The 25,866-nt window shown below is 34.7% G+C and overlaps 1 protein-coding gene across 1 annotated transcript in view; it reads left to right on the forward strand.

The window, feature by feature from the left end:
• The window catches only part of LOC115430445 (anthrax toxin receptor 2-like), a 58,843-nt gene that overhangs the window by 853 nt on the left and 32,124 nt on the right, over positions 1-25,866 (forward strand). The window contains exons 2-6 of the mRNA XM_030150454.1: positions 4,793-4,864; positions 7,910-7,981; positions 8,112-8,193; positions 10,601-10,705; positions 12,534-12,602. Of these exons, the coding sequence (XP_030006314.1) occupies positions 4,793-4,864; positions 7,910-7,981; positions 8,112-8,193; positions 10,601-10,705; positions 12,534-12,602 (400 nt within the window). The remainder of the gene's footprint in view (positions 1-4,792; positions 4,865-7,909; positions 7,982-8,111; positions 8,194-10,600; positions 10,706-12,533; positions 12,603-25,866) is intronic.

Here is a 25,866-nt window from a genome sequence, read left to right on the forward strand (position 1 = left end):
ATAATGTCAACTCCAAACTTTTCTATGTTTTAGAGCGAAAAGTAAATTTACATTATGAAAAGTTTACATCTACAAACTATCCTTTAAAAGGATATGAATAACATGAACAAACTGAATAAATAAGTGCAATTGTAACAAAATTCTGCCTCAGTTTATCATTTACAGACATAATATTGTTAAAATTGCGCTTCCTTCTCTTAAGACATTTCAGGTTATTCATAGTTTTTGCAAACTTACACTTTGTTTTAGAGTAAATACATAGAAATATTTACATTTACAAAAAGAAAAAATTGGAGTTGAGAGTATTTATAGGTTATTACAATAGTATTTTACTGATCCAACTCACTTTAGATCATATTGGTCTGAATGTGGAACCTGAACTAAAATGATTAACATCTTTGTGTAATTTTTGCATTTCACACATCCATCCAAAGGGCCGGACTGGACCCTTTGGCGAGCCGGATTTGGCCCCCGGGCCGCATGTTTGACACCTGTGCTCTAAAGAAACGGTTCTGTTTATACTTTTAAGTCAAGAATGTAAGAACAGAATAAAACCACCAACTTCCATTCAGAATTTCTGCTTAGATTCGGATCTTTTTAACTTGATAAGATGTGGAATTTCTTCATTTCTGTTCATGACTTTGATTCACTCTGTTGTTTTGCACTTTGGTTTAGATCAGGGGTGTCAAACTCCTTTTAGTTCAGGGGACACATTCAGCTAAATTTGATCTGAAGTGGGCCCAACCAGTAAAATAATCACATAATAATATATAAATAATGTCAACTCCAAACTTTTCTGCATTTTAGAGCAAAAAAAGTAAATTTACATGATATAAATATTTACATCTACCAACTATCCTTTAAAAGAATATGAATAACATGAACAAAATGAATAAATAAGTGTAATTTTAACAAAATTCTTCCTCAGTTTATCATTTACAGACATAATATTGTTAAAATTGCACTTCCTTCTCTTAAGACATTTCAGGTTATTCATAGTTTTTGCAAACTTACACTTTGTTTTAGTGTAAGTACATGAAAATATTTACATTTACAAAGAGAAAAAATTGGAGTTGTGAGTATTTATAGGTTATTACAATAGTATTTTACTGATCCAACTCACTTTAGATCATATTGGTCTGAATGTGGAACCTGAACTAAAATGATTAACATCTTTGTGTAATTTTTGCATTTCACACATCCATCCAAAGGGCCAGATGTTGTTGTAAAGTGCTACAGAAATAAACTTTGATGATTTGATTGAAAAGATGTGAATAACATGAACAAACTGAAAAAATAAGTGTAATTTTAGCAATATTCTGCCTCAGTTTATCATTTACACATGTACATTATAACTTACAGATCACAGTGGATCAACAAATACACAAAGCATTTAATAACAGGCAGAATATTGTTAAAATTGTACTTACTTCTCTTAAGACATTTCAGGTTTTTCATATTTGTTCAGGTTATTCACATTTTTTGCGAAATTATACTTTGTTTTAGTGTAAATACACGAAAATATTTACATTTACAGCGAGAAACATTTGAAGTTGTCATTATTTATATGTTATTATGATAGTATTTTACTGGTCCTGGCCAGTTGAGATTGAATTGGTCTGAATGTGGAACCTGAACTAAAAGAATTGTTAATATCTTTGCATATTCATTCATCCCAAGGGCCGGACTGGACCCTTTACCGGGCTAGATTTGGCCCCCGGGCCGCATGTTTGACACCTGTGGTTTAGATTAATCCATATGTGATATTTATCAGATATGTCATGTTTATTAAACTGTATATAATAATCCATATAGTATATTTATAGCACCCCAGAAATTTATCCTATACAGTGGCGGAACTAGAAAAAGTGGAAGGGGGGCGGGGGTCCAAGGTTGGAGCCCTAGTGGGGGTTCAAGGGGGTGAAGTGAAGCAAAATTAGCATTATAAATGCTTCAAATCATATATAACTGCTTATATATATTTTTTATTATACACTAATAAAATGAATACAATTAAACCTCGCTAATGTGACCACTGTTGGAACCAAATCACAGAGTTAGCTTTAATAAGGTTGTCCTCGGTTATGGTATTGGTTTGCAGTTCAGTTCAATTTTATTTGTACAGTCCTGTATCACAACAAAATTGCCTCACAGGGCTTTACAGAATTAGTTGAATATGAAAACAAACAACAGTCAAATAAACACTAGATGAAGGGAATGGATTAATGTCCCGGGCGTCCCCCATCCTTAGACCGTCCTTCTGGACAAAGAGAAACTCCAAAAACCCAGAGGGAAAAGAGAAACCTGAGGGAGAACCACAGTGAAGGACAGATCCACTCCCATGGACGGACAGGCTGTAGATGCACCAGGACTGATGGACGTCCTTTAGCAGATGTAGTTCCAGTCTGTAAAATGCAGTGGGGTGGGGGCACAACCCTACCCAACCCTTTCACTGCATTCCAAATCATTTAAAATTAGAAATAACAGGATATAGTAGAAGTATAGGCCTGTGTTTGACAGCTTTAATTCACTCAATCACTAGTCGCTTTTTCATTTACTCCAGTGGTTTCCAACCTTTTTTGTCTCCTGACCCCATTTTAACATCACAGATTTCTGGCGACCCCAGACATTCAAAAGGGACAATTTTTTTTGCTATAATTAATTTGATTTTAATCATGTAATACTTTGCTATACTATGTTATGGTATGTTATATATGTACAGTCAGTCGAACAGGTATTTACAAGGCTGACAATTAATACTGACCAAACAAGAACTCAAACTATGAATTCTGAAAGAGCTGCAGCATCTGAAACCGATCACAATGAACATTTGACAGATAAACAGAACCACAGTGCTTCAGTTTCACACTCACAGTTTGTCATGTCTTTTATGGATTGGGATCGTCTCTGTCAACTCGGCATATATTTTTTTATTAACAAGTTTTTTTTGGATTTTTTTTTGTCAATTACTAGAAATTTCAGGCGACCCCATTTGAGGTCCAGGCAACCCCACGTGGGGTCCCGACCCCAAGGTTGAAAAACACTAATTTACTCTTTTTCTAATTGTGTGAATATAACTTAAGCATAAAAATTTACCTAATCGAAAAACAATTTTGCCAAAACTCTTGTTTTTTGATTAAAAGTTTTTGCGCTGGCAAGAGGTGGTTTTTTTGGGTGCAGCGCAATTGCAATATCACAAAAAACTGCAATGGAAAGACCTTTTTCCGCAACTAGAGTCATGTGAATTTAAAAAATATTGATGTTGACAGACGTTACAAGTGAAGAAGAAGAGTTTTAAAAGAAACATGGCACGGTATGTGTGGACACACCGGGAAACTGAATCATTTTTAAATTTAGTACAAGATAGAGGGGTATTATATAATAATAATGAATATATCTGTGAATCAACATATTTATGTCCAACGCCATGTTTATGGAATGACTTCTAATGTCATCTTGCGATAATAAGTAAACAAATCATCGCATTTGTAATTTAATGGAAAAACCGACATTATGCACTTCTGTTTTTTTGACATTTATTAAATATCAATAAAATTTTGTGCAGATGTCCAATGGAAAAGCCACTACTGGTGTTCAAAGATATTTCATATTCAGTTCATGCAGTTCTATTGTTCCGTCTGTATAATAATACATTCATACCTTCTGTTTCTGCCCATTTGTTTTTCATTAAGACCGAAATGCTGCTTGAGTAGACAGTTGTCTCTTCATGATTAGACTTTAGTTTAGATTTAAGTCCCTTTATCACATAGACTCTCGTCATAAATGGTGCGTGCACAGTAGTCCCCACTCCGATATAAGACATAGGAGAGCTTTGGAGCACATACATTTGCACTTTAATGTACATGTGGATGGGTTACTCAGTAATAAATGATATGGTCTACGATGCAGCAGTCCAAGGTTCGAATCCCAACAAGAGCACATGTACCTCAAATTATTTTACATGTTCAAACTGGGGGGGTATGAGGGGCCAGTAAGTAAATCTGCCATTGTACCTCATACTTGTACATGTGTAATGATAATAAAGTTGAATCTAATATAATCTAAATCAGGGCTGTCAAACTCATTTCAATTCGGGGGCCACATACAGCCTAATATTTAATAAAGTGGGCCGGACCAGTACAATAATATAAATAATAGGATAACAACTTATGACTAATGTCAACTGCAACTTTTCTTTATGTTTTTGAGTGAAAAAAAAGTCAAATTCCGTAATGAAAATGTTAACATCTACGAACAGTACTTAAACATAACATGAACAAGTATGAACAACCTGAAAATTCTTTTAAAAAATAAGCGCAATTTTAACAATATTATGCCTTAGTTTATAATTTATACATGTGCATTATAATCTACAAATACACCAAACAGTTAGTAACAGGCAGAATGTTTGTCAAATTAAAGTACTGTGAAGACATTTCAGGTTATTCACATTTTTTGTAAAAGGCTAGTCTGTAAATGTAAACATTTTTGTGTAATTTTAACATTTGTAAAACTGAAACAAAGAGAAAAATTTGCAGTTTTCATTATTTATAGGTTATTATGATAATATTTTACTCATCTGACCCACTTTACATTGAATTGACCTAAAATTATTTTAATATCCTTGATTTTTAATATCTTCAGTGTAATTTCAGTGTAACTTTTGCCTTTCACAAATTCATCCCAGGGGCTGGATTGGACCCTTTGGCGGGCCACTTTTGGGCCCCGGGCCGCATGTTTGACACCTGTGATCTAAAGTCTTCATTTTTCTCTGTGATGCTTGTCTTTGCAGGTCAGGCAGCGTGGCAGGAAACTGGCATGAGATCTATGGATTTGTGGAGCAGCTCACGAGCAGGTTTGTCAGGTAAGTGAAGTGTCTGCTCTTATATTTTCTCTTAAAGGGCTCATATTTATTTAAACCCACTTTTATTAGTCAGTGGTTCATTTGTTTGTATGTTTGGACCCTAATAGTTCATACAGTTTGAATTTGAACCCTCCAGCTGCTGCAAAACTATCTTTGTATTCATTCCAGCATAAATTCAGTGGATTTCGACAACCTGTTTTAATTCCTTCTTAATTTGTTACATTTTATAACTAGTTACATCACAACATTTGCACATATAAGGTCCAGACTTCAGACGAACATGTCTCTGAGTACGACATAATTGTTTATCAGCAGCAGCGGTTGTAGTCCAGACTGAAAATATGTCCAGACTTGGAGCCCATTACCGAAAATGTTCAGTTGTTGGTTGAACATGACAGATCAGCACAGCCAACAACCTGGAGGGGGTGGGGTCATGTGCATTTAAAGGGCCAGCGCTCAAAATGACCTTTTTCATGTCATTACTCAGAAATAGGGATTGAAGATGGATCTGTGGAGTTGAATGAATGAAGAATTCAGACCCAAGCAGAGCATTTACAGTTTATGGAGACCACAAGGAAATGTTGGAAAATGAAGAATTCCATTTTAAAAAAGCAAAATATCACTCCTTTAAATTCACTCTTTCTCTTCTTTCTCGTCACCCTCTTAAAAACCCTGAGTGCCTTAAGTAGATACTAAGTAAACTTCATTTTGGTTCCTGAAGATGTTTCACCTGTGATCCAAGATGCTGTATATAGGAAGTTAGAGGTCACTTTTGAGGAGTTTAATCAAATGTCTTCAAGGGAAGAACAAACTCCAGTTACTTCCATGAAATATCTAGTATCGATATCCCAAACTCTCAGCAGAAGGGAAAGTCATGTACCAGAATGCATGTAGGACAACGGACTCACTTAGGAGACCTAAAAGTTTGTGTTCAAATCATGGTTAAACTCAGGTATGACAATGACATCAGATATGGTTTTACCTCCATTAAGGACAAAAACCTCAGTGTGTTTAGTTCTTTAATAAGTGACTGAATGAACTTTTAATTTTTAACTGAGTGCACATTTTAGTTTTGGTTAAAATATACCTAATATTGTGTTAAAGGGAATATTTCCCTCTTTATCATCGCCACCTGCTGGTCAGTTTGGTTTATCATCAAACTGGTCTGCTGTGTTCTCATACTGTGATATTCTGTTTTATCTCAGGTTTAACCCTTTCATGCATAGTCACTGCAGTGGACAGTTATTCTCCAGCTGTTCTCTTGTATATTCATGAGTTTTGTTGTTTTAGTTCCATATCAGCCAACACAGTGGACACTTATGCATCATCCCATACACTGACATTCATACCATTACTGTAACTTTCCTGTTCTTTTATCTAAATCAATTGCAAATTGTTATTAGACTGTAATTTACAGGGGTTTTTTTTGCATATTATCTGAGTGAGTAATAACTAGTATTATAGTATGTTCAAATGTGAGAAAACATCAGATTAGCAGCATTAACCTCCTGAGACCCAGGAAAATGAAAATTTTAGCTTTTTTCCATTAAACAGTTGTCTTGATTGGAAACTGCATAATGCAACAGTTTTTTTTTGGTTTGTTTTTTCAGATACATTTTATTTATTTATTTATTTATTTATTGGAATGTCCTTTACAATGGATAGCATTTTTAAGTGAAACTGTCACACTTTTGTCCCCTACAGAGAACAAAAATGCATTGCTGGGTCTCAGGAGGTTAAAAATGTTTTTATTTCATAGTTTTCACACAGTATGTCAGTAAATGCGTGTTTCTGAGCTTAAAAAATTAAACAGATGGTGTTCAGCTGAGTGGACATTTTTGTAGTGCCATGAAAAATATGTTCATAAAAAAAAAAAAAAAAAAAATCAATCACATTGTTTTTTTATGCCTAAAGAGGAATGAAAACGCTCAGGAAAAAAATCTTGATTAAGGTTCTCATAATTCATGCATGAAAGGGTTAAAACACACCATCGTTTTATTAAAAACATTTGAGAAGTTTAACTGTTATCACTGTGGGTCACAGCTTGTCACTGAGGGGTGACAGTGGGTCCTGAAGCCAGACCAGTTGAGAATCACTGATCTACATGACTGAGAATCTACACCTTTATTCACAGACGTAGTAAAATGAACCCCCACTGTAAAACAAAGAGCACAGGGCCTTTAAATGACAGTGTAAATAGTGGTCGTGGACAGAAAGTAGGGCATGTCTATTCTGGGCTGCAGACATCAAAGCCCTCTGGGTCCTGGTGAAGTGGGTGTGTTTGATATCTTTAGGTTTAATAGTCGGTTACTAAATATAAGAGCGACACATCCAGCCGGATGTTGAAGGTGGTGTTGACCACAGCAGACAGACCCGTCTGCTTTCACAGCCTGAGGTGAAGACGTAGGAAACACCAGTGACAGGTTCAATTCCACACCTGTGTTCATGGGCAGTGGGTTTGGTCGTCCAGCTATCAAAGGTTATTGAAAGAAGGAGCCACATGTTTGGTACTTTTCCTGTGTGTTAAACTAAGGGTTTTTCATTTATTTTCAAAGGCCTTTATGTGAAATTATGTTTTTTATCATGTGTTTGAATCAGTGGTTAAACTTAACTCAAACCATGTGTCTCCATTCAGTGACTGAAAACACACACATGTCAAAAAATAGAACCAAAACGAGCAGTGATAAAAATATCCACAAAATGTAGTATCTGGTCTTCCCCTTATTTGAGAGCTGAGAGGAAGTAGTAGAAGTACTGGACTCAAAAGTAAAAGTTCTGCAAAATACTCTGAAAATGTTAGAAAAGTATTAAAAGTAAAACATAAAACATACTTAAAGTTTGAGTAATTGTATAGGAACATTATGAACTAGAAGCACTCAGAAAGCGCAGACCTCCACCAAGGCAGATCAGTCTTTTTTTCATATCTTAAATTCTCTTGACATTCAATGTGGACAGCAAAGTCAGATTTTCATTGTACGGGGAAACCTGTTTGTTTACTGTACATATGACAATGAAACTCTTTGAATCTGTTTTTCTGTGTTTCAGTCCCAGAATGCGGGTCTCCTACATAGTTTTTTCTGCCAGAGCAGCTGTAATATTACCACTAACCGGAGACAGGTACCGTTTTAATTTATGTAATCATTCTTTCCCACAGTGCACTCTAACTTTGATCCTTACCTGACTAATGAAACTGGTGCTTATCATCATTGAACTGAACTGTCTAATGTTCTGTGATGTGACGGTGTAGATCTGAGATTGACGAAGGTCTGAAGATGCTGAGCCAAATCAAACCTGCTGGTGAGACCTACATGCATGAAGGCTTGAAAGCAGTAAGTAAACTCACTGAACTTCCATCTGTGAGGAGAACGTGACTGAAAGGAAACAGACTAGAATACATATTAAATCTATGCATGGTTTTAACACTTTCAGTGCCATGGGCCGATTAAATCGGCTTTACGAAAACAGCCTGTAAGGTGCCACGGGCCGATCAGATCGGCTTTGGAGAACATGCCATATTTGTGTACAAACAAACCATCCACCCCCATTTCTTTCTCACATTTCGATGACATTCTTTCTGTGTCCCCCTTTTGAGACCAAGCAGACGGGAATTTGAGGTCACGCGACCGAATAATATTTTTATATCTTTTTAATGTTTCTTATTCTCCGGTGTTTCATCAGAGGGAGCCCTCCATGCCGGGGGGTGGCTGTGGACTCCGGGGGCTGTGGCGGCTTCTCTCACTGGGGTCTGCTCCTTTCTGGTGGGTGGGGGTCCCAGTTGGCCCTCTCCCACTAGTTGGGATGCGGGGCTGTGTTGCTGGTCCCTGGTCGCCGGGAACGGCGGCTGCATCCTGGTGCGGATGGCTCCCTGAGACAGCGCCTCCTAAATTGATGTTTTACTTTTACTTGTACATTTTTGTTCTGGTCTACTCGTGCTCAGTCAGTCTTCTTAAGTATGTGTGAGCTTGTGGGTTTGCATGTATATGTGTGTGTGTGTGTGTGTGTGTGTGTGTGTGTGTGCGCGGGTGAGTGGGTGGGTGTGGGTGGGGGGCGGTACTGATTTTTAAACTGATATGTAAAGCACTTTGTGCTACAGTTTTTAATGTATGAAAAGTGCTATATAAATAAAGATTATTATTATTATTATTATTATTATTATTATTATTATAAATTATGCAAATTACGATCAATAATGAATCGGCTGTGTCCGGTGCGTTTTGGATCTAATCAGCAATCGGTCGGATGTTACCGAGCGGTTTCCTGCAGGATTCTTCAAATATTATAAAAACGACGCGAAATACTGAAACACGGCCAAATTCTGTGGCACTTTTAAGGCGTATTAGCCCCTTAACTGTCTGGCACTTAGAGTTAAAGAACCAAAGGGAGAATTGACCTCAGTTAATCTGTTCTACAAACAACTAGGACTTTATCCTACACATAAGTGCTCAGGTCTCTGCACTGGCTCCCTGTGAGCTTCAGGATTGATTTTAAAGTGCTTTTATTGGTTTTTAAAACTCTTAATGGTCTTAGCCCTATATATTTATCTGATTTGCTTTTAACATATGAGCCCTCGCGGACCCTCAGGTCCTCAGGTAGTCATCTCTTAACTGTTCCTAGAGTCCACTCCAAAACTCATGGTGAGGCCTCATTCAGTTTTTATGGCCCCAAACTATGGAACAGTCTACCTGAGGACCTGAGGTCTGCTGTGAGTGTTCATATTTTTAAAAGTAAACTCAAAACTTATCTTTTTAGTTTAGCTTTTAATTAAATTTTTACTGTAAAATTTTACTTTGTTGCTTTTATTTTTAGTTGCAGCTGCAGGACAGTGGGGGGTTTGATGTGAAGCACTTTGTGCGACATGTACCATGTATGAAAAGTGCTATAAAAATAAAGTTTGATTGATTGATAACCACTATTAGATTAGATTAGATTAGTTTAATTTAGATTAGTCTATTTTAGAGTAGACTAGACTACACTAGACTACATTAGATTATATTAGACTAGATTAGATCAGATTAAGTTATATTAGACTAGATTAGATTAGATTAGATTAGATTAGATTAGATTAGATTAGACTAGATTACATTAGATTAGACTAGGTTTGATTAAATTAGATTAGACCAGATTAGATTAGACCAGATTAGATTAGACTAGATTAAGATTAGTTTAATTTAGATTAGTTTATATTAGACTAGACTATATTAGATTAGACTAGACTAGATTACATTAGATTAGATTAGACTAGATTTGATTAAATTAGGTTAGACTAGACTAGAAGAGATTAGACTAGATTTGATTAAATTAGGTTAGACTAGACTAGAAGAGATTAGATTAGATTAGACTACATTATATTATATTACATTAATTTAGATTAGATTAGATTAGATCAGATCTATCCTTAAGTGCAGTCAGTAGATATACAGTATAAATATACAGGATAGATTTTGGGATGCTATAAATATACTATATGGATTACTATGTACAGATTAATAAACAGATTACAGTAAACAGTATTAAAGTACAATGAATGTGTTAATGGACATATTAGAACGGTACAGACATAATATACAGATGATGGACATATTATACCTGTGGATAATGGCATAATATATATAGATTAATGTGATATTAACATACTATACAATTTAAATACTATGAACATATTATACAGGTGGATGACAGACACATGGATAAGGCCAGAAACTATTCCTCTTCTGATTTTCTGTTACTTATTTTTAGGTGTTGGAGCAGATGAAGAAGCAAACTTCACCATCGTCCAGCATCATCATTGTTCTGACTGATGGCAAACTGGAGGTTTACCCTTTTGCACTGAGTGTAGATGAGGTATCACACTGAAATAAAACACTCACAATGTAAAAAATGAGGTAGTTAAATGAAAACAGGTGGTTCCAGGCACAACAAACCCTACCCCTCGCACATATTGTAGCTTATTTTGGCGTTGATCCAGCTGATGTCATCACGTCTATGCATGTGCTGATGTCATATCAACTGCCTCTATATATGTGCCAAGTTTGAAGTAAATGAAACAACACTGATATTTTTATAGACTTGTGAAATTTGTGCCGATTATAAGTAAATGGGAGAAGAAAAAAGATTTTAAAAATTCATAAAACAGTTGATGGTCATGAGCTGTGGGTCATGACCGAAAGGACAAGATCCCAGATACAAGCAGCGGAAATGAGTTTCCTCTGTAGGGTGGCTGGGCACACCCTTAGGGATAGGGTGAGGAGCTCAGTCACCAGGGAGGAGCTCGGAGTGGAGCCGCTGCTCCTCCACATCGACAGAGGTCAGCTGAGGTGGCTCGGGCATCTGTCTCGGATGCCTCCTGGACGCCTCCCTGGGGAGGTGTTCTGGGCATGTCCCGCCAGGAGGAGACCTCGGGGAAGACCAAGGACACGCTGGAGAGACTATGTCTCTGGGCTGGCCTGGGAACGCCCTGGGGTCCCCCCGGAAGAGCTGGAGGAGGAGTCTGGGGAGAGGGAAGTCTGGGCGTCCCTGCTTAGACTGTTGCCCCTGCGACCCGGCCCCGGATAAAGCGGAAGATAATGGATGGAATAAAACAGTTGAACTTTGACCTACTTTTCCCAAAATGTAATCAGATCTATTCTGAGTCACTGGCAATTAGGGATATAATGATATGAAAATTTCATATTATGGTTAGTGTGACCAAAATTATCACAGTTATCATTATTATCATGATATTATTGAAATTGTGCTCAAAATGTTCAAAAAGTACTGATACACACTCTGAAATAATTTAGCCAAGTTGTATTTTGATAAATAAATAAATAAATAAAATTTAAATAATAGCCACAGTGTACTTTCTGTTGGCAGAAACATTAAAATATTAACATGTAAACAATCAAATATACAAATGTGCATTAAAGGTGTCACCTTATGGCCACTGTTTGACCATTTTCCATATAAGTTTGAGTTGTTTGAGTTTCTTTTTCAGAGATAGATAGATAGATAGATAGATAGATAGATAGATAGATAGATAGATAGATAGATAGATAGATAGATAGCGCCTGGTGTGCTGCTGCTTCTCCAGGAAATGTGCCTTACCATTAATTTTTAAAGTATGGTAATCAAACTATTATTAGTATGGTAATCTAACTACTACTAAATTATCATGATAATTAGAATTTAAATGGTAATACTAACCGTCAGGAATTTTACCACGGTTTATCGTTATACCGGTAATCCTTACATCCCCACTGGCAATCTATTAACCCAGTTTGGTATGAATTCAACTAATTGTTTTGCTGCTAAAGTGAAAACAAACAAATATCATTCAGAGAATACTGTAATTTTATTGCTGACTAATCTTGCATATAGTGGTGTACGTTACACATCTCTGTTCTGGAATCATTAGTATGACTGCCTCTTGAAAGTGCAGAGGTTTTCTTTTTTATTGTGGTTGTATTTATCCGTTTGCTTTTTAATGTGGACCATGAGTCTGTAATAAAGCTTATCTAATCTAATGTAAACAAACCGAACCAAAAACAAAACCCCTCGCCTTCCTTTTAGGGGGTGGGGTCATAAACGGCTGGTTTAGGGAACTTCCAATGATCTGTGTTTTCAAAGACAGTAGGCAGTGATGTGAATATACCATTTCATCATGTTTCTCTGTGTGTGTTGTACTCCTAAGGCTGACAAAGCCAGAGGGTTTGGAGCCAGAGTGTACTGTGTCGGGGTCATGGACTTCGACCACAAACAGGTAGGAGGACTCAGAACAGCGCTGTGAGAAAGTCCCCCCTCTATGGTCCTGATACTGTGGGTTGTTGACACACTGGGGTTGTGTTTGTCTTTGTCTGTGTGTGTGTGTGTGTGTGTGTGTGTGTGTGCGTGCGTGCGTGCCTGGGTTTCGATGCGGTTAAATGTTCAATAGGCCTGTTGTTTTTGGCTCAGACCTGTGACCACACTGTGACCTTGACCTTCAGCTCAACAGGAACATGAGGACAGGACATAAAAGAAGGGCTGGTTTCTGTGTCGTTAGCCTCATAGCATAATTGTCTAGGTCAGTGTTTTTCAACCTTAGGGTCGGGACCCTATGTGGGGTCGCCTGGAATTCAAATGGGGTCGCCTGAAATTTCTAGTAATTGATGAAAAAACAAAAACTTGCTAATAAAAATATATGTTGAGTTGACAAAGACAATCATTATCCATAAAAGACAAACTGTGAGTCTGAAACTGCAGCACTGTGGTTCTGTTTATCTGTCAAATGTTCATTGTGGTCGGTTTCAGATGCTGCAGCTCTTTCATAATTCATAGTTTGAGTTCTTGTTTGTTCAGTATTAATTGTCAGCCTTGTAAATCCAAGCTGGACTGACTGTACATATCCTGACCAAGGAAAATCAAATTCTCCCTTTGTGCAGTAATCTACACCTGGCTTTTCTGCCTCCGTCCAGAATAATATACATTATATAGACTAAATGTCCTCTAAAATTAACCTTTATTTGCAACATAATAATAACTTTAATAATAACTTTATTTGTATAGCACCTTTAAAAACAAAGTTTACAAAGTGCTTTGACAGAGGGCACAACAGCAGGATACACGAAGAAAATAAAATAAAAACACTAAAACAGAAGCAACACAACTAGAGAGATGTATGAACAAGTTAATTATCAAACAAGATCAAATTTAAAATTAAAACTAAAAATTAAGGTTAAAAAGGCAGTAGACATCACATAAAAGCAATTCTATCAAAATGTGTTTTAAGAAGTGATTTAAAAGATGTTACTGATTCCGCAAGCCTTATCTCCTCGGGCAGGCCGTTCCAAAGTCGAGGGGCCCTGATGGAAAATGCCCGGTCACCTTTTGATTTAAGCCTCGACTTCGGAACAGCTAGGAGCCCTCTGCCCGAGGATCTAAGGCTGCGTGCTGGCTCGTAGTCAATTAACATTTCTTGTATATAAACATAGTATAGCAAACTATTACCTGATCAATAACAAATTAATTTTAGCAAAAGAAATGTCTCCATTTTGAATGTCTGGGGTCACCAGAAATGTGTGTTGTTAAAATGGGGTCAGGAGACAAAAAAAGGTTGGAACCACTGGTCTAAGTCATGCACTATATGGACAAAAGTATTGGGACATGTTGAATTTAGGTGTTTCTTTTCTTCCTCTTCTTTTTTTTTTTTTTTTACCTCCGCCAAGGAGATTATGTTTTTGCCGGCGTTGGTTTGTTTGTCTGTCCATATGCAAGATAACTCAAAAAATTATGGATGGATTTGGATGAAAATTTCAGGAAATGTTGATACTGGCACAAGGAACAAATGATTAAATTTTGGTGGTGGTCGGGGGGGCACTGACCTGCCTTGGCATAGGTCTGCGCTCTCCGAGTGCTTTTCTAATTTTACTTTTTTTATTTTGCAGTTTTCAGTTACATTAAAACACAAAAGGAATGGCTCAGATGTGTTTAACAACTAATTAAGTATTCAGTCCTTACAGAAAGAAAGAAAGAAAGAGGGGCAGAAGACAGTCACTGGTATACAGATATAATCCTTAGTCAAATCTAACTTCCTTCAAGTATGTGAGAATCAGAGACAAGTGTTGACAGAACAGGTCCTCAAAGACCTGAGCTTTTCCATCTGTATTAATGACAACATACAGGGGTTGGACAAAATAATGGAAACACCTTCACCTCAAGATGATAATGCCCCAATCCATACAGCTAGAATTGTTAAAGAATGGCATGAGGAACATTCTAATGAAGTTGAGCATCTCGTATGGCCGGCACAGTCCCCAGACCTCAACATTATTGAGCATTTATGGTCAGTTTTAGAGATTCAAGTAAGACGTCGATTTCCACCGCCATCGTCTCTAAAAGAGTTGGAGGGTATTCTAACTGAAGAATGGCTTAAAATTCCTTTGGAAACAATTCACAAGTTGTATGAATCAATACCTCGGAGAATTGAGGTTGTAATTGCCGCAAAAGGCGGACCTACACCATATTAAATTATATTTTGTTGATTTTTTAAGGTGTTTCCATTATTTTGTCCAACCCCTGTATCATTGACCCACATTTGAAAAGGAAGAGGATTTGGAGATATGAGGGTTGCATGATGTTAGGAAAACATGCGATAATATTATTGAATATTGTGATAAAGATAAGACTTGCAATATTTAAATATTTGATGTTTTTCTTGTCTTGCTGCCAACATAAACTGATGCAGACAACAAAAAAAGCAATGCATTGTTTCCATTCACACATTGTTTTTGTTGGGAAAAAGGCAGCTACACCTGCAATGCTAATCATAAATCACCTTGCCCCCTCAAAAAATTCTAATAAATTTAAACATTATCATTTAACTGCAGTGTCTCAACTTAACCCATAAAGACCCAGTGCTACTTTTGTGGCAGTTTCCGAATGATTTTTTTCTCTATTTCTACCTTGTTTAACTGATTTATCACCAGTTTTTTAAAAATAATATTATCCTCTCCATTTTGCATTTTTTGATGTAAATCATGTCTTTTCCTTTATTTAATTCACAGATCATGTAGATGTTCATAAAAACTCAGAATATTTTCAAAGTTAATTATATCAAAATAGAGAAAAATGAAGAAAAAGTTACTTTTTCTGCAAAGATATTGCCAACTGAATGTAAAAACAAGCGTGTCCATCCACTGTCATTGATCCAACTCCATGGGTTTTACTGGTGAATCAATGTTGTAGAAGATGACGGTGTTTCCACAGTAACGACGGAGCCTCTGAACGTCCAAATGGGTCAAATCTGATGACCATGAAAAGATGAATAACTGTATTTTATACTAATTATTTACCTGTATTGATAGGATTAGTGGATCAACAGGTATTAAACAGTTTATATCAGTAGATGGTCTGTGTCACCGGTGAATGTTTGGGTTTGTATAGGTTGAACTGGTAACTTTTTTCTAACCACTAAGAAGGTGTTGCAGAAAGGGGTCGTGTTTGCCTCGCTGGACTCAATTTATAATGTGATAAATATCATAGATATTGATGTTTTTATCTCAAATCATCATGAACAGGATGCCTTACACCTGTAGATATGATGTGTCCCAATATTTTTGTCCATATAGTTTAGAAACATCAATATTTCCTTAAAGTTTAATGGGACATTTTTCTTCCTAAGCGAGATGTGATGAAAGTAGATGGCTAGTTGTGGTAGAACATCATTATTTACAGTCAGAACATGAAAAATATTTTAGAAATTTAGAGGAAGAACATATAAAATCAAAGTCATGGATAAAAAGAAAGAAACAAATGTTGAGAGAAATTAAGTCAAAACCATCTCTGAGGCATTTTGGAAACAAAGATAACAATTCAAACAAAACTAACCAATGCAATGATATTTATCCCAATATAAAACTATATTCTGACATTAGTCATTATTGTTTTGTATCCCAGACCCCTGTTGGAAAAGAAACACCTGAACTCAACGTGTCCACATACTTTTGTCCGTATAGTGTATGACCCTATGGTATGAGGCTAACAGTATGACTTATCTTGTGTCAGTAAATGTAAAAAATACTTTGACAACACAACCACATAATGTGTTTAACCATAACCGATTAGATTTGTCCCAGTGCAGAAGTGAACACTGGGTCAGAAAACAATGATGACAAAAGGATGAAATATTATGTTGCAAGAATGAACTTCTGCGGTATAGATGTGAAGAAACAAACCCTCCACCCTGAAAAACCAACTCCATATTCAAATAGCAGAAAATACAGAAATATGAATGTTCTTTATTGCAGTATTTGTTAAATCAAGGGCTGGATTCTGCTCCAAAATGTTCAGTACCACTGTCATTACTCAGACTTCAGTGTTGGCTCCTAAATAGAACTTTTCAATACCAGTTTCTCATTTTAACAGAGAATATCACATTAAATAAGTTGGATCAAATATGTAGTTTATTTTTAGCTCCTCTGTATTTACATGAACTCATCAACTCCTTAATGTAAGATTAATTCTGCATAATTTTGTGAATAATTTGGCCAATAATTGTAATTTCAGTTTATTTGCTGGTTTATCAAGGAAAATGCAGTCTCAATCACTTTTTCCTTTTCCTTTGCATTAGTACTTTTTTTTTACCTCATAACATACAAACTTCATTTAACATAAATACAAAAGAAAAGTACAAACAGTCGTAAAAAGAAGTGGCTGTGCATGTTTTATACAGTACCTACAGTATCAGCTGTGTGTGCATGTTTACACTAACACTAATCAGATTTACTCTATACTTCAGCATCAAATTATATTTTCAATGTTATATTATCTCTGCAGTTTACTGGGTGCTGTAAAAGTCTTTAAATTACGTATAAAGCATTTCGGCTAAAATTTGCTTAGAGGTCTTCTTTATGTCTTTGTGCATAAGAAATCAATAGAAGTGAATCCCCAAAGGAACTTTGTGTTGGTAAATGCAAGTTCTGCAAATTTACAGGATTTCAGTTCTGTTGCAACATGTTGATGGTCATATGAACTGTTTTCAGCTCAAAAATGTCCAATTTCATCACAATTAATGCTATATTTTCATGTCACAAATAGCCAAGTTATATTTGAACTGAATTTACCTGAAAAACAAATATTCTATTCTTTTAGATTCCACAATTTTTCTTACAAGATTCTATCCTACATATCGCATGTTTTATTTTTACAGGTTCGATATGGAGTATGGTGCTGATCCATCCTGCTTATGTTACGCCAATACATACATTAAGAATGTCACACATAGGGATGTAACGATATGAAAATTTCACATGACGGTTAATGTGACCAAAATTATCTCGGTTGTCATTATTATCGCGGTATTGTTGAAATTGTGCTCAAAATGTTCAAAAAGTACTGATACACACACTGAAATAATTTAACCAAGTTGTATTTTGAAAAAACACAAAACAAAAAAACCCCCAAAAAACAAATGAAATAATCGGCACAATGCACTTTCTGTTGCAGAAACATTCAAATATTAACCTTCAGTGGTCTGAGCCTATTTTGGCCATTTTTCAGTATTTTTGATTTTTGTCTTCATATACTATATAAACAAATGTTTACTATACCCATGTTTGGGATCTTTTTTTTCAGCACAACTTCATTTATATCCTCTGCCTATTATTTATCCACTTAAACCTACTATATCAACATAAAAGGACAGAAAACACAAAAAATATATAAAATCCTATGTGAAAATCGTATATAATTTATTGCATAAATAACACACAGATGCTTAACAAACCTTTTTAAAGACTTTAAAAGTGAATATTGGTTCTAAATATTGGATATAGAAAATTAAAATTGGAATCAATTAAAACTATACTCAAATATTTGACATAAAAGCAGATCTTTACATAGGTGTTTTCTCTGGAAAAGTGCGGTAATCAAACACAGTTATCATGTTAATTAGAATTTAAACAGTAATACTAACCATCTGCAATTTTACCGCATTTTATCGTAATACTGGTAATCGTTACATCCCTAGTCACACGTCACTTTTTAAATCAACAGTTTTCTAATAATAAGCATTTTTATAAAGAAATAACAATTCTATATTGTTATTTCCTCTTTAGTATGATGATAAACTATACAGTAAATAATTCTGATCCTAGTTTTTGCACAGGGATCATTAGTGTAAACGGTGACATGGCTGCCGAGCATCAGTATGATGGGATCTGTAACAACCATGTCACATCCGTCCACTGCCACATTTTGTGTTTTTGTGTCAGCTGTTATTGTTTTAGATCCACAATACTAACATTTATGAATAAGAGGAGAATTAGCAATAGTAAGTATATAAGTTTATTTCTAATAAAGTACTGGTACTGACCAGATCATCATGGGTAATGTCACGTCCGTCCACCAGCGAAAGTTTTCACATACACGTGCTATTCAAAATCCAGTGTTTCTGAAAATATAGCTTCCACTGTCAAATAATATCAGTAGTCTGTGCACAAATGTATTAGCATTATTTCAACACAGTTCTATGCCTTTCTTACAACTTTTTTTTTTGGACAAAAATGGCCACTCATTTGACCCCCTAAGGAAATTTTAGCTGATTTGCATTTATTGTCATTTATGTAACATACACGCATCAGTCATCCCTTATGTCGAAGTGTAAAGGAAAACTGCGTTTACAGTTTGAAGGAACACAACCCAGCTGAAAAAAAAAAGAGTCTCCACTGGGATTTAACAAAGCAAAGAGATAAGATCCTTCCACTGGAACTGGATACCACTGGTCTGCAAGTCAAATGCTTCCAGAATAAAAGTAGGTCAACTTTACTGAATTTGAGTTACTAAAACAGAAAAATTCAGTCCAAAGTGCCAGTTGGTTGAAGTTTCTCAGATACTGTCTTGGGTCAAAATGTGAAATTCTGAGAATTAACCCATAAAGGCCCAGTGGGACTTTTGTGTCAGTTCCCAAATGGATTTTTGTCTCTATTTAACCTTTCCTAAGTGATTTATCACCATTTATTATAATATTATTCTCTGTATTTTGCATTTTTTCCCGTGAAAATCATCTGTTTTCCTATGTTTAACTCACTGATCATGTAGACCAAGGGTGTCAAACTCATTTTAGTTCAGGGGCCACATTCAGCCTAATATGATCTAAAGTGGGCCGGACCAGTAAAATAATATAAATAATAGGTTAAGAACTTATAAATAATGTCCACACCAAAGTTTTCTCTATGTTTTTGAGTGAAAAAAGTAAAATTCCGTTATGAAAATCTTTACATCTACAAACTGTACTTGAACGTAATATGAACAAATATGAACAAGCTGAAAATTCTTAAGAAAAATAAGTGCAATTTTAACAATATTATGCCTTATACATGTGCATCACAACTTACAGATCACAATGGATCTAACAAATACGCAAAATATTTAGTAACAGGCAGAATATTGGTAAAATTCTACATGCGTCTCTTTAAGAAATTTCATATTGTTCATTGTTCATATTTGTTCAGGTTATTCAAATTTTTTGTAAAAGGATAGTCTGTAAATATAAACATATTTGCGTAATTTTACTTTTTTTTTTTAAACACCAAAAAAAAGACAAAAATGTGCGTTTTTCATTATTTATAGGTTGTTAGGATTGTATTTTACTGGTCTGGCACACTTCAGATTGAATCAAATCATGACCTAAATCATTTTAGGTCATAAAATGATTTTCACATCCTTGATTGTTAATATCTTCATTATAATTTTTATATTTCACAAATTAATCCGAGGGGCCGGATTGGACCCTTTGGTGGGCCGGTTTATGGCCCCCGGGCCGCATGTTTGACACCTGTGATGTAGATGTCCATAAAAGCTCAGTGTAAATTCAAAGGTTATTATATCAAAACAGAAAAAAACTGAAGGAGAAGTGACGTTTTTTTCTTTTTTTTTGTAAAATCTCTCATTAACTGATCATAAACCCAGTGTGTCCATCCACTGTCATTGATCCAACTCCATGGGTTTTACTGGTGAATCAATGTTGTAGAAGATGATGGTGTTTCCATGGTTACTACGGAGCCTCTGAACGTCCAAATGGGTCATATGTGATGACCATGAAAAGATGAATAACTGTATTTTACCTAAATTGTTTTAACACATTGATAGGTTTAGTGTTTCAGAAGTTATTAAACCTTTTAGATCAGTAGATTGTTTTGGTTGCCGGTGGCTGTTTAGGTCTTTACGGCTTAAATAACCTGTAAACGTCCTGCAGTAAAATCTTCAGGAGCTCATGAGTGTAATCAGTGCTGTGGTAGGTCACTGACCGGACATGTACTGTGGTCTGCAGAGGAAGTAATTACATCAGACCCTAATGAAATAATGCCAGACGAGCTTCCTGTTCGGCTGTCATTAAAGCAGCAGATGAAAGCTTCGGAGTTCAGCCCAAAGCTTTCATCTCTGAGCGTCGGTTCCTCCCTGAATTCTGCTGTAACACAGAGCTGAACATCAGCACAAGACCTCCCATAATGCTCTACAATTATGAACTGTAACTGCAGGTTAACCCTTTAACCCCTGATGTGTCAGAATCAAGGTTAGAATAGTTTTGGATTTTTCATTCTAGTTTAGTTTTATTTACTTTAGACTTTTTTTTTCTCTAATTCAGTTTGTTTTAATTAGTTTTTAGAGCAGGTTTGGTAGTTTTTATTAATTTTTGTTATCTAAATGCTTAGTTTTAGTTTAGTTTTAGGGTTGTTTTTTTTTACATCTTTTCTCTTCTTCTCCGTCGAATTCAAATAAATCCCAGACAGGACTCTGCTTTCTCCCAACTTTACTCTCCATGTTTCCAGGTAGAGTGGGGAGCAGAAGACGACTCTAAACCACAAGTGACGAGAAATGACAGACCGTTAAATATCATATGGTGCCAGCAGCTAAAATTGCTTGAGGGAAATAAATCGATTTCATATTAATCCAACTTTGACAAAGACGAAAACGAAGGGAATTTGATCCATAATTTTCATACGTTTTAGTTAGTTTTGTAAACGCACAATACAGTTTCAGTTAGTTATCGTTTTTTTCTTTTAATAATAGTTTTTATTTATTTCAGTTAACGAAAATGTTTTTACAATTCTAGTTTTTGTCATTTTGTTAGTTTTCATTAACGATAACACTGGTCAACAACAAATTTATTGTTTAAGTTTTTTGAGCTGATTTAGGATAATTTTGGTGTGCTGAATCCAAAAATCACATTAATTTTGCTCAATCAGGTCAACTTTCTGAACTATGCTACATATTGGCTTTTTAACATTTTTGCTTACATTTATGGGCATTTTCACATCATATGATACAAAATTCTTTCATATTTCTTGCAATAAACGAGTTCTGAAGATTTTAGTTTTGCCAATTTATGATTAATGTTTTTTTTAATATTACAGGTGAATGAAATGGCTTCGACTAGAAGATCTTGCAAAAATAAGCCTGACGTATTCTGCTACATCTGCAGTGAATACACCATTGTACCTAACAGGAATCAAGTCACAAGTTTCATAAAGTGTGCTTACCAATCTTATTTTGGTAGTAATTATTATATTTTGTGAGAAGATCAAATTTTTCTAAATCAAATTAGCAAAAAAACCTGACCTGACTGAGAAAAACAGATGTCATTTTTGGATTTAGCGGTGCAAAATGGTCCTAATTCAGTTGAAAAAACCTAGACAACTTGCAAAAAACATTTTTTTGTAACCCAGTGTAATAACCTTGGTCTGAATGCATGATTTATTTGAAATATTCATAAAAATTCAACCATTTGTTCAAAAGGAAAAATTTCAAATCGTGCTGATACAATAGTACAACGGCGTATTAGGGCCGCATGAGAAAATAAAAACACTCACTGCAAGAATAAAGTCGTAATATTTCAAGAGTGAAGTCATTATATAATGAAAATAAAGTCGTAGTTTTAAAAAAACTCATTATTTAACGAGAATAAAGTCGTACTTTTATGAGATTAAAGTTGTAATATTTTGAAAATTGGACAGTTTCCGGTTTTACAGCGAAGGCAACAAGCGAAGCAGCACCTTTTATTTCTGTTGGACTCCAAAACTCACAGTAGAATCCTCACAGTTTCTTCAGAAACAACAAACCCTATAGTTCTGGTGGAACCACCGATAATCCTGCAGACGAACACTTCAGCAGTTTCTCCTCCACAGAAGAGGCAATTTGGTCCAAATCAGTTCAGTTCTTACGACGAAACAAACCCAAACGTGTGCAAACTGGCTTCAAAGTCCATAGACGAATGCTAATATGTTGATGGTGGGCGGGGCTAATAGGCTCAGTATTTGGCCTTTGTGCGTGAACCCCAAATGAAAGTAGAACTTCACAGAATGTTCCAAGTTCTACATTATTTAATGAGTCGGTACCGCTTTATTCTCATTATATTGTGACTTTAATCTCGAAACATTACAACTTTATTCTCATTAAATAATGAGTTTTTTAAAACTACGACTTTATTCTCATTATATTATGACTTTAATCTCGAAATATTACGACTTTATTCTTGTTAAATAATGAGTTTTTTTAAAACTACGACTTTATTCTCATTATATTATGACTTTAATCTCGAAATGTTACGACTTTATTGTCGTTAATGAGTTTTTTAAAACTACGAAATTATTCTCATTATATTGTGACTTTAATCTCGAAATATTACGACTTTATTCTCATTAAATAATGAGTTTTTTTAAAACTACGAAATTATTCTCATTATATTGTGACTTTAATCTCGAAATATTACGACTTTATTCTCATTAAATAATGAGTTTTTTTAAAACTACGACTTTATTCTCATTATATTGTGACTTTAATCTTGAAATATTACGATTTTATTCTTGTAGTGACAAGCGTTTGTATTTTCTTATGTGGCCCTAATATGCCATCATACAATAGACCTTGTTCTTTCCATAGACATCTGAGCATGCTCAGTTCACCCCCTGCCACCTGTGGAATGGGGGGTAAAACACTAAGCAGTGAGTGAGATCGGCTCACTATAAAATACACGGTTTGGGCTTTTTTTTTGTTTTGTTTTTTTTTTTAAACACCTTTTTCTTTGTTGTTTTTTTGTTTTCACACTTGTTTACGGTGTTGTTGTGATTTCCTGATTTTTTTTTTTTTTTTACTGTGTTTTACTGAGTTTTGACTGTGGAACTGCTTTTACAGTTCAACCAGGTGCCAAAAAGCAGCTGGACTGATTCAGAAAAAAAGGGCCCACAACTAAAACTACTGGGCCCAAATTCAAATCCTTGTTGCTTATTTTAGTCTTTTTTTTTTTCTTTTTTTTTTTTTTACTCCATTTAAGTCTCTTTTTTTTCATGTTATTCATTATTTTGTAAATTTTGTATTATATATTATATATATATTGCTCATTTAGTAGCTGATTTTGTTTATTTTCCCACATTGTCTTTTTTTTTTAATTTTTTCTTCAATTTAGTTCAGTTTGTGGCTTATTTTGCTCACGTTACTTATTTTGTTGGTTTATTATTAATTTTTGTTCATTTTATTGACCACTTTGGCTGTTTTTGTTCATTTTTGTTGCTTATTTTATTTTATTTATTTATTTATTTTTTTATCATGGAACTGCTTTATGGAGTTAAACAGGTGTCAAAAAGCAGCTGGACTGATTTAGAAAAAAAAGAGCCCAAAACTAAAACTACTGGAACCAAATTCAAATTCTTGTCGCTTATTTTATTCTTCTTTTTTTTTTTTTTTTACTCCATTTAAGTCTTTTTTGCATATTTTTTCATGTTATTTATTATTTTGTAAATGTTGTATTAATTTTTGTTCATTTAGTTGCTGATTTTGTTTATTTTCGCACATTTTGTCTTTTTTTTTTTCTTCAATTTAATTCAGTTTGTGGCTTATTTTGGTCACTTTAGTTATTTTTTTGTTGGTTTATCATTAATTTTTGGTCATTTTATTGACCACTTTGGCTGTTTTTGTTCATTTTTGTTGCTTATTTTATTTTATTTATTTATTTATTTTTTTATCATGGAACTGCTTTATGGAGTTAAACAGGTGTCAAAAAGCAGCTGGACTGATTTAGAAAAAAAAGAGCCCAAAACTAAAACTACTGGGCCCAAATTAAAATTCTTGTAGCTTATTTTATTATTTTTTTTTTTTTTTTTTTTTACTCCATTTAAGTCTTTTTTGCATATTTTTTCATGTTATTTGTTATTTTGTAAATATTGTATTAATTTTTGTTCATTTAGTTGCTGATTTTGTTTATTTTCGGGCATTTTGTCTTTTTTTTTTTTCTTCAGTTTAATTCAGTTTGTGGCTTATTTTGGTCACTTTAGTTATTTTTTTGTTGGTTTATCATTAATTTTTGGTCATTTTATTGACCACTTTGGCTGTTTTTGTTCATTTTTGTTGCTTATTTTATTTTATTTATTTATTTATTTTTACCATGGAACTGCTTTATGGAGTTAAACAGGTGTCAAAAAGCAGCTGGACTGATTTAGAAAAAAAAGAGCCCAAAACTAAAACTACTGGGCCCAAATTAAAATTCTTGTAGCTTATTTTATTCTTTTTTTTTTTTTTTTTTTTTTACTCCATTTAAGTCTTTTTTGCATATTTTTTCATGTTATTTGTTATTTTGTAAATATTGTATTAATTTTTGTTCATTTAGTTGCTGATTTTGTTTATTTCCGGGCATTTTGTCTTTTTTTTTTCTCTTCAGTTTAATTCAGTTTGTGGCTTATTTTGGTCACGTTACTTATTATTTTGTTGGTTTATTATTAATTTTTGTTCATTTTATTGACCACTTTGGCTGTTTTTGTTCATTTTTGTTGGTTATTTTCTTCTTCTTCTTCTTTTTTTTTTTTTTTTTTTTTAACCGTGGAACTTCTTTATTGAGTTAAACAGCTGTCAAAAAGCAGCTGGACTGATTTACTGATTTAGAAAAAAAGAGCCCAAAACTAAAACTACTGGGCCCAAATTCAAATCCTTGTTGTTCAGTTTGTTCCAGTTCACAGTTCATGTTCAACATCCTAAATCTCTTATTGATGTACATTCTAGTGTCTTATTTAGTCCAAACCTGTCAAACTTCAATTCCTCTCTTTGTCTTTCTCTGTTCTTCCACCTGTTTTGACCCGAAAACACACAGTAAAACAAAACCACTGAAGAAAAGGAACACAAACACATACTCACAGCAGCTTTAATGAACCTGAAACAGACACAGATTCACAGCAGCACTTTTACCTGGAATCATATGTCAGGGGTTAAAGGGTTAAATTTGATGAGCCTACATGGAGAATCAGCGTTCAGTTTCTATGCTCCGTATATCTGGAACAAACCACCAGAAAATCTCAGGTCTGCTGAGAGTCTGAGTTCTTTTACGTCAAGGTTAAAGACTCACCTGTTCACTGCTGCCTTTGACTAAAAAGCTTTTTACTTTTTAAATTTTATATTCTCCTTCGAAACTCTGCACTGCAACTCAAGGTCAAGGTTACTTTATTTATACCCATAGGTAGATTTGTTTTGCAGTCTAGGTGATTGCCTTGGCATTACAACAACACATA

This window comes from Sphaeramia orbicularis, chromosome 12 (genome assembly GCF_902148855.1).
Source record: "Sphaeramia orbicularis chromosome 12, fSphaOr1.1, whole genome shotgun sequence".
NCBI lineage: Eukaryota > Metazoa > Chordata > Actinopteri > Kurtiformes > Apogonidae > Sphaeramia > Sphaeramia orbicularis.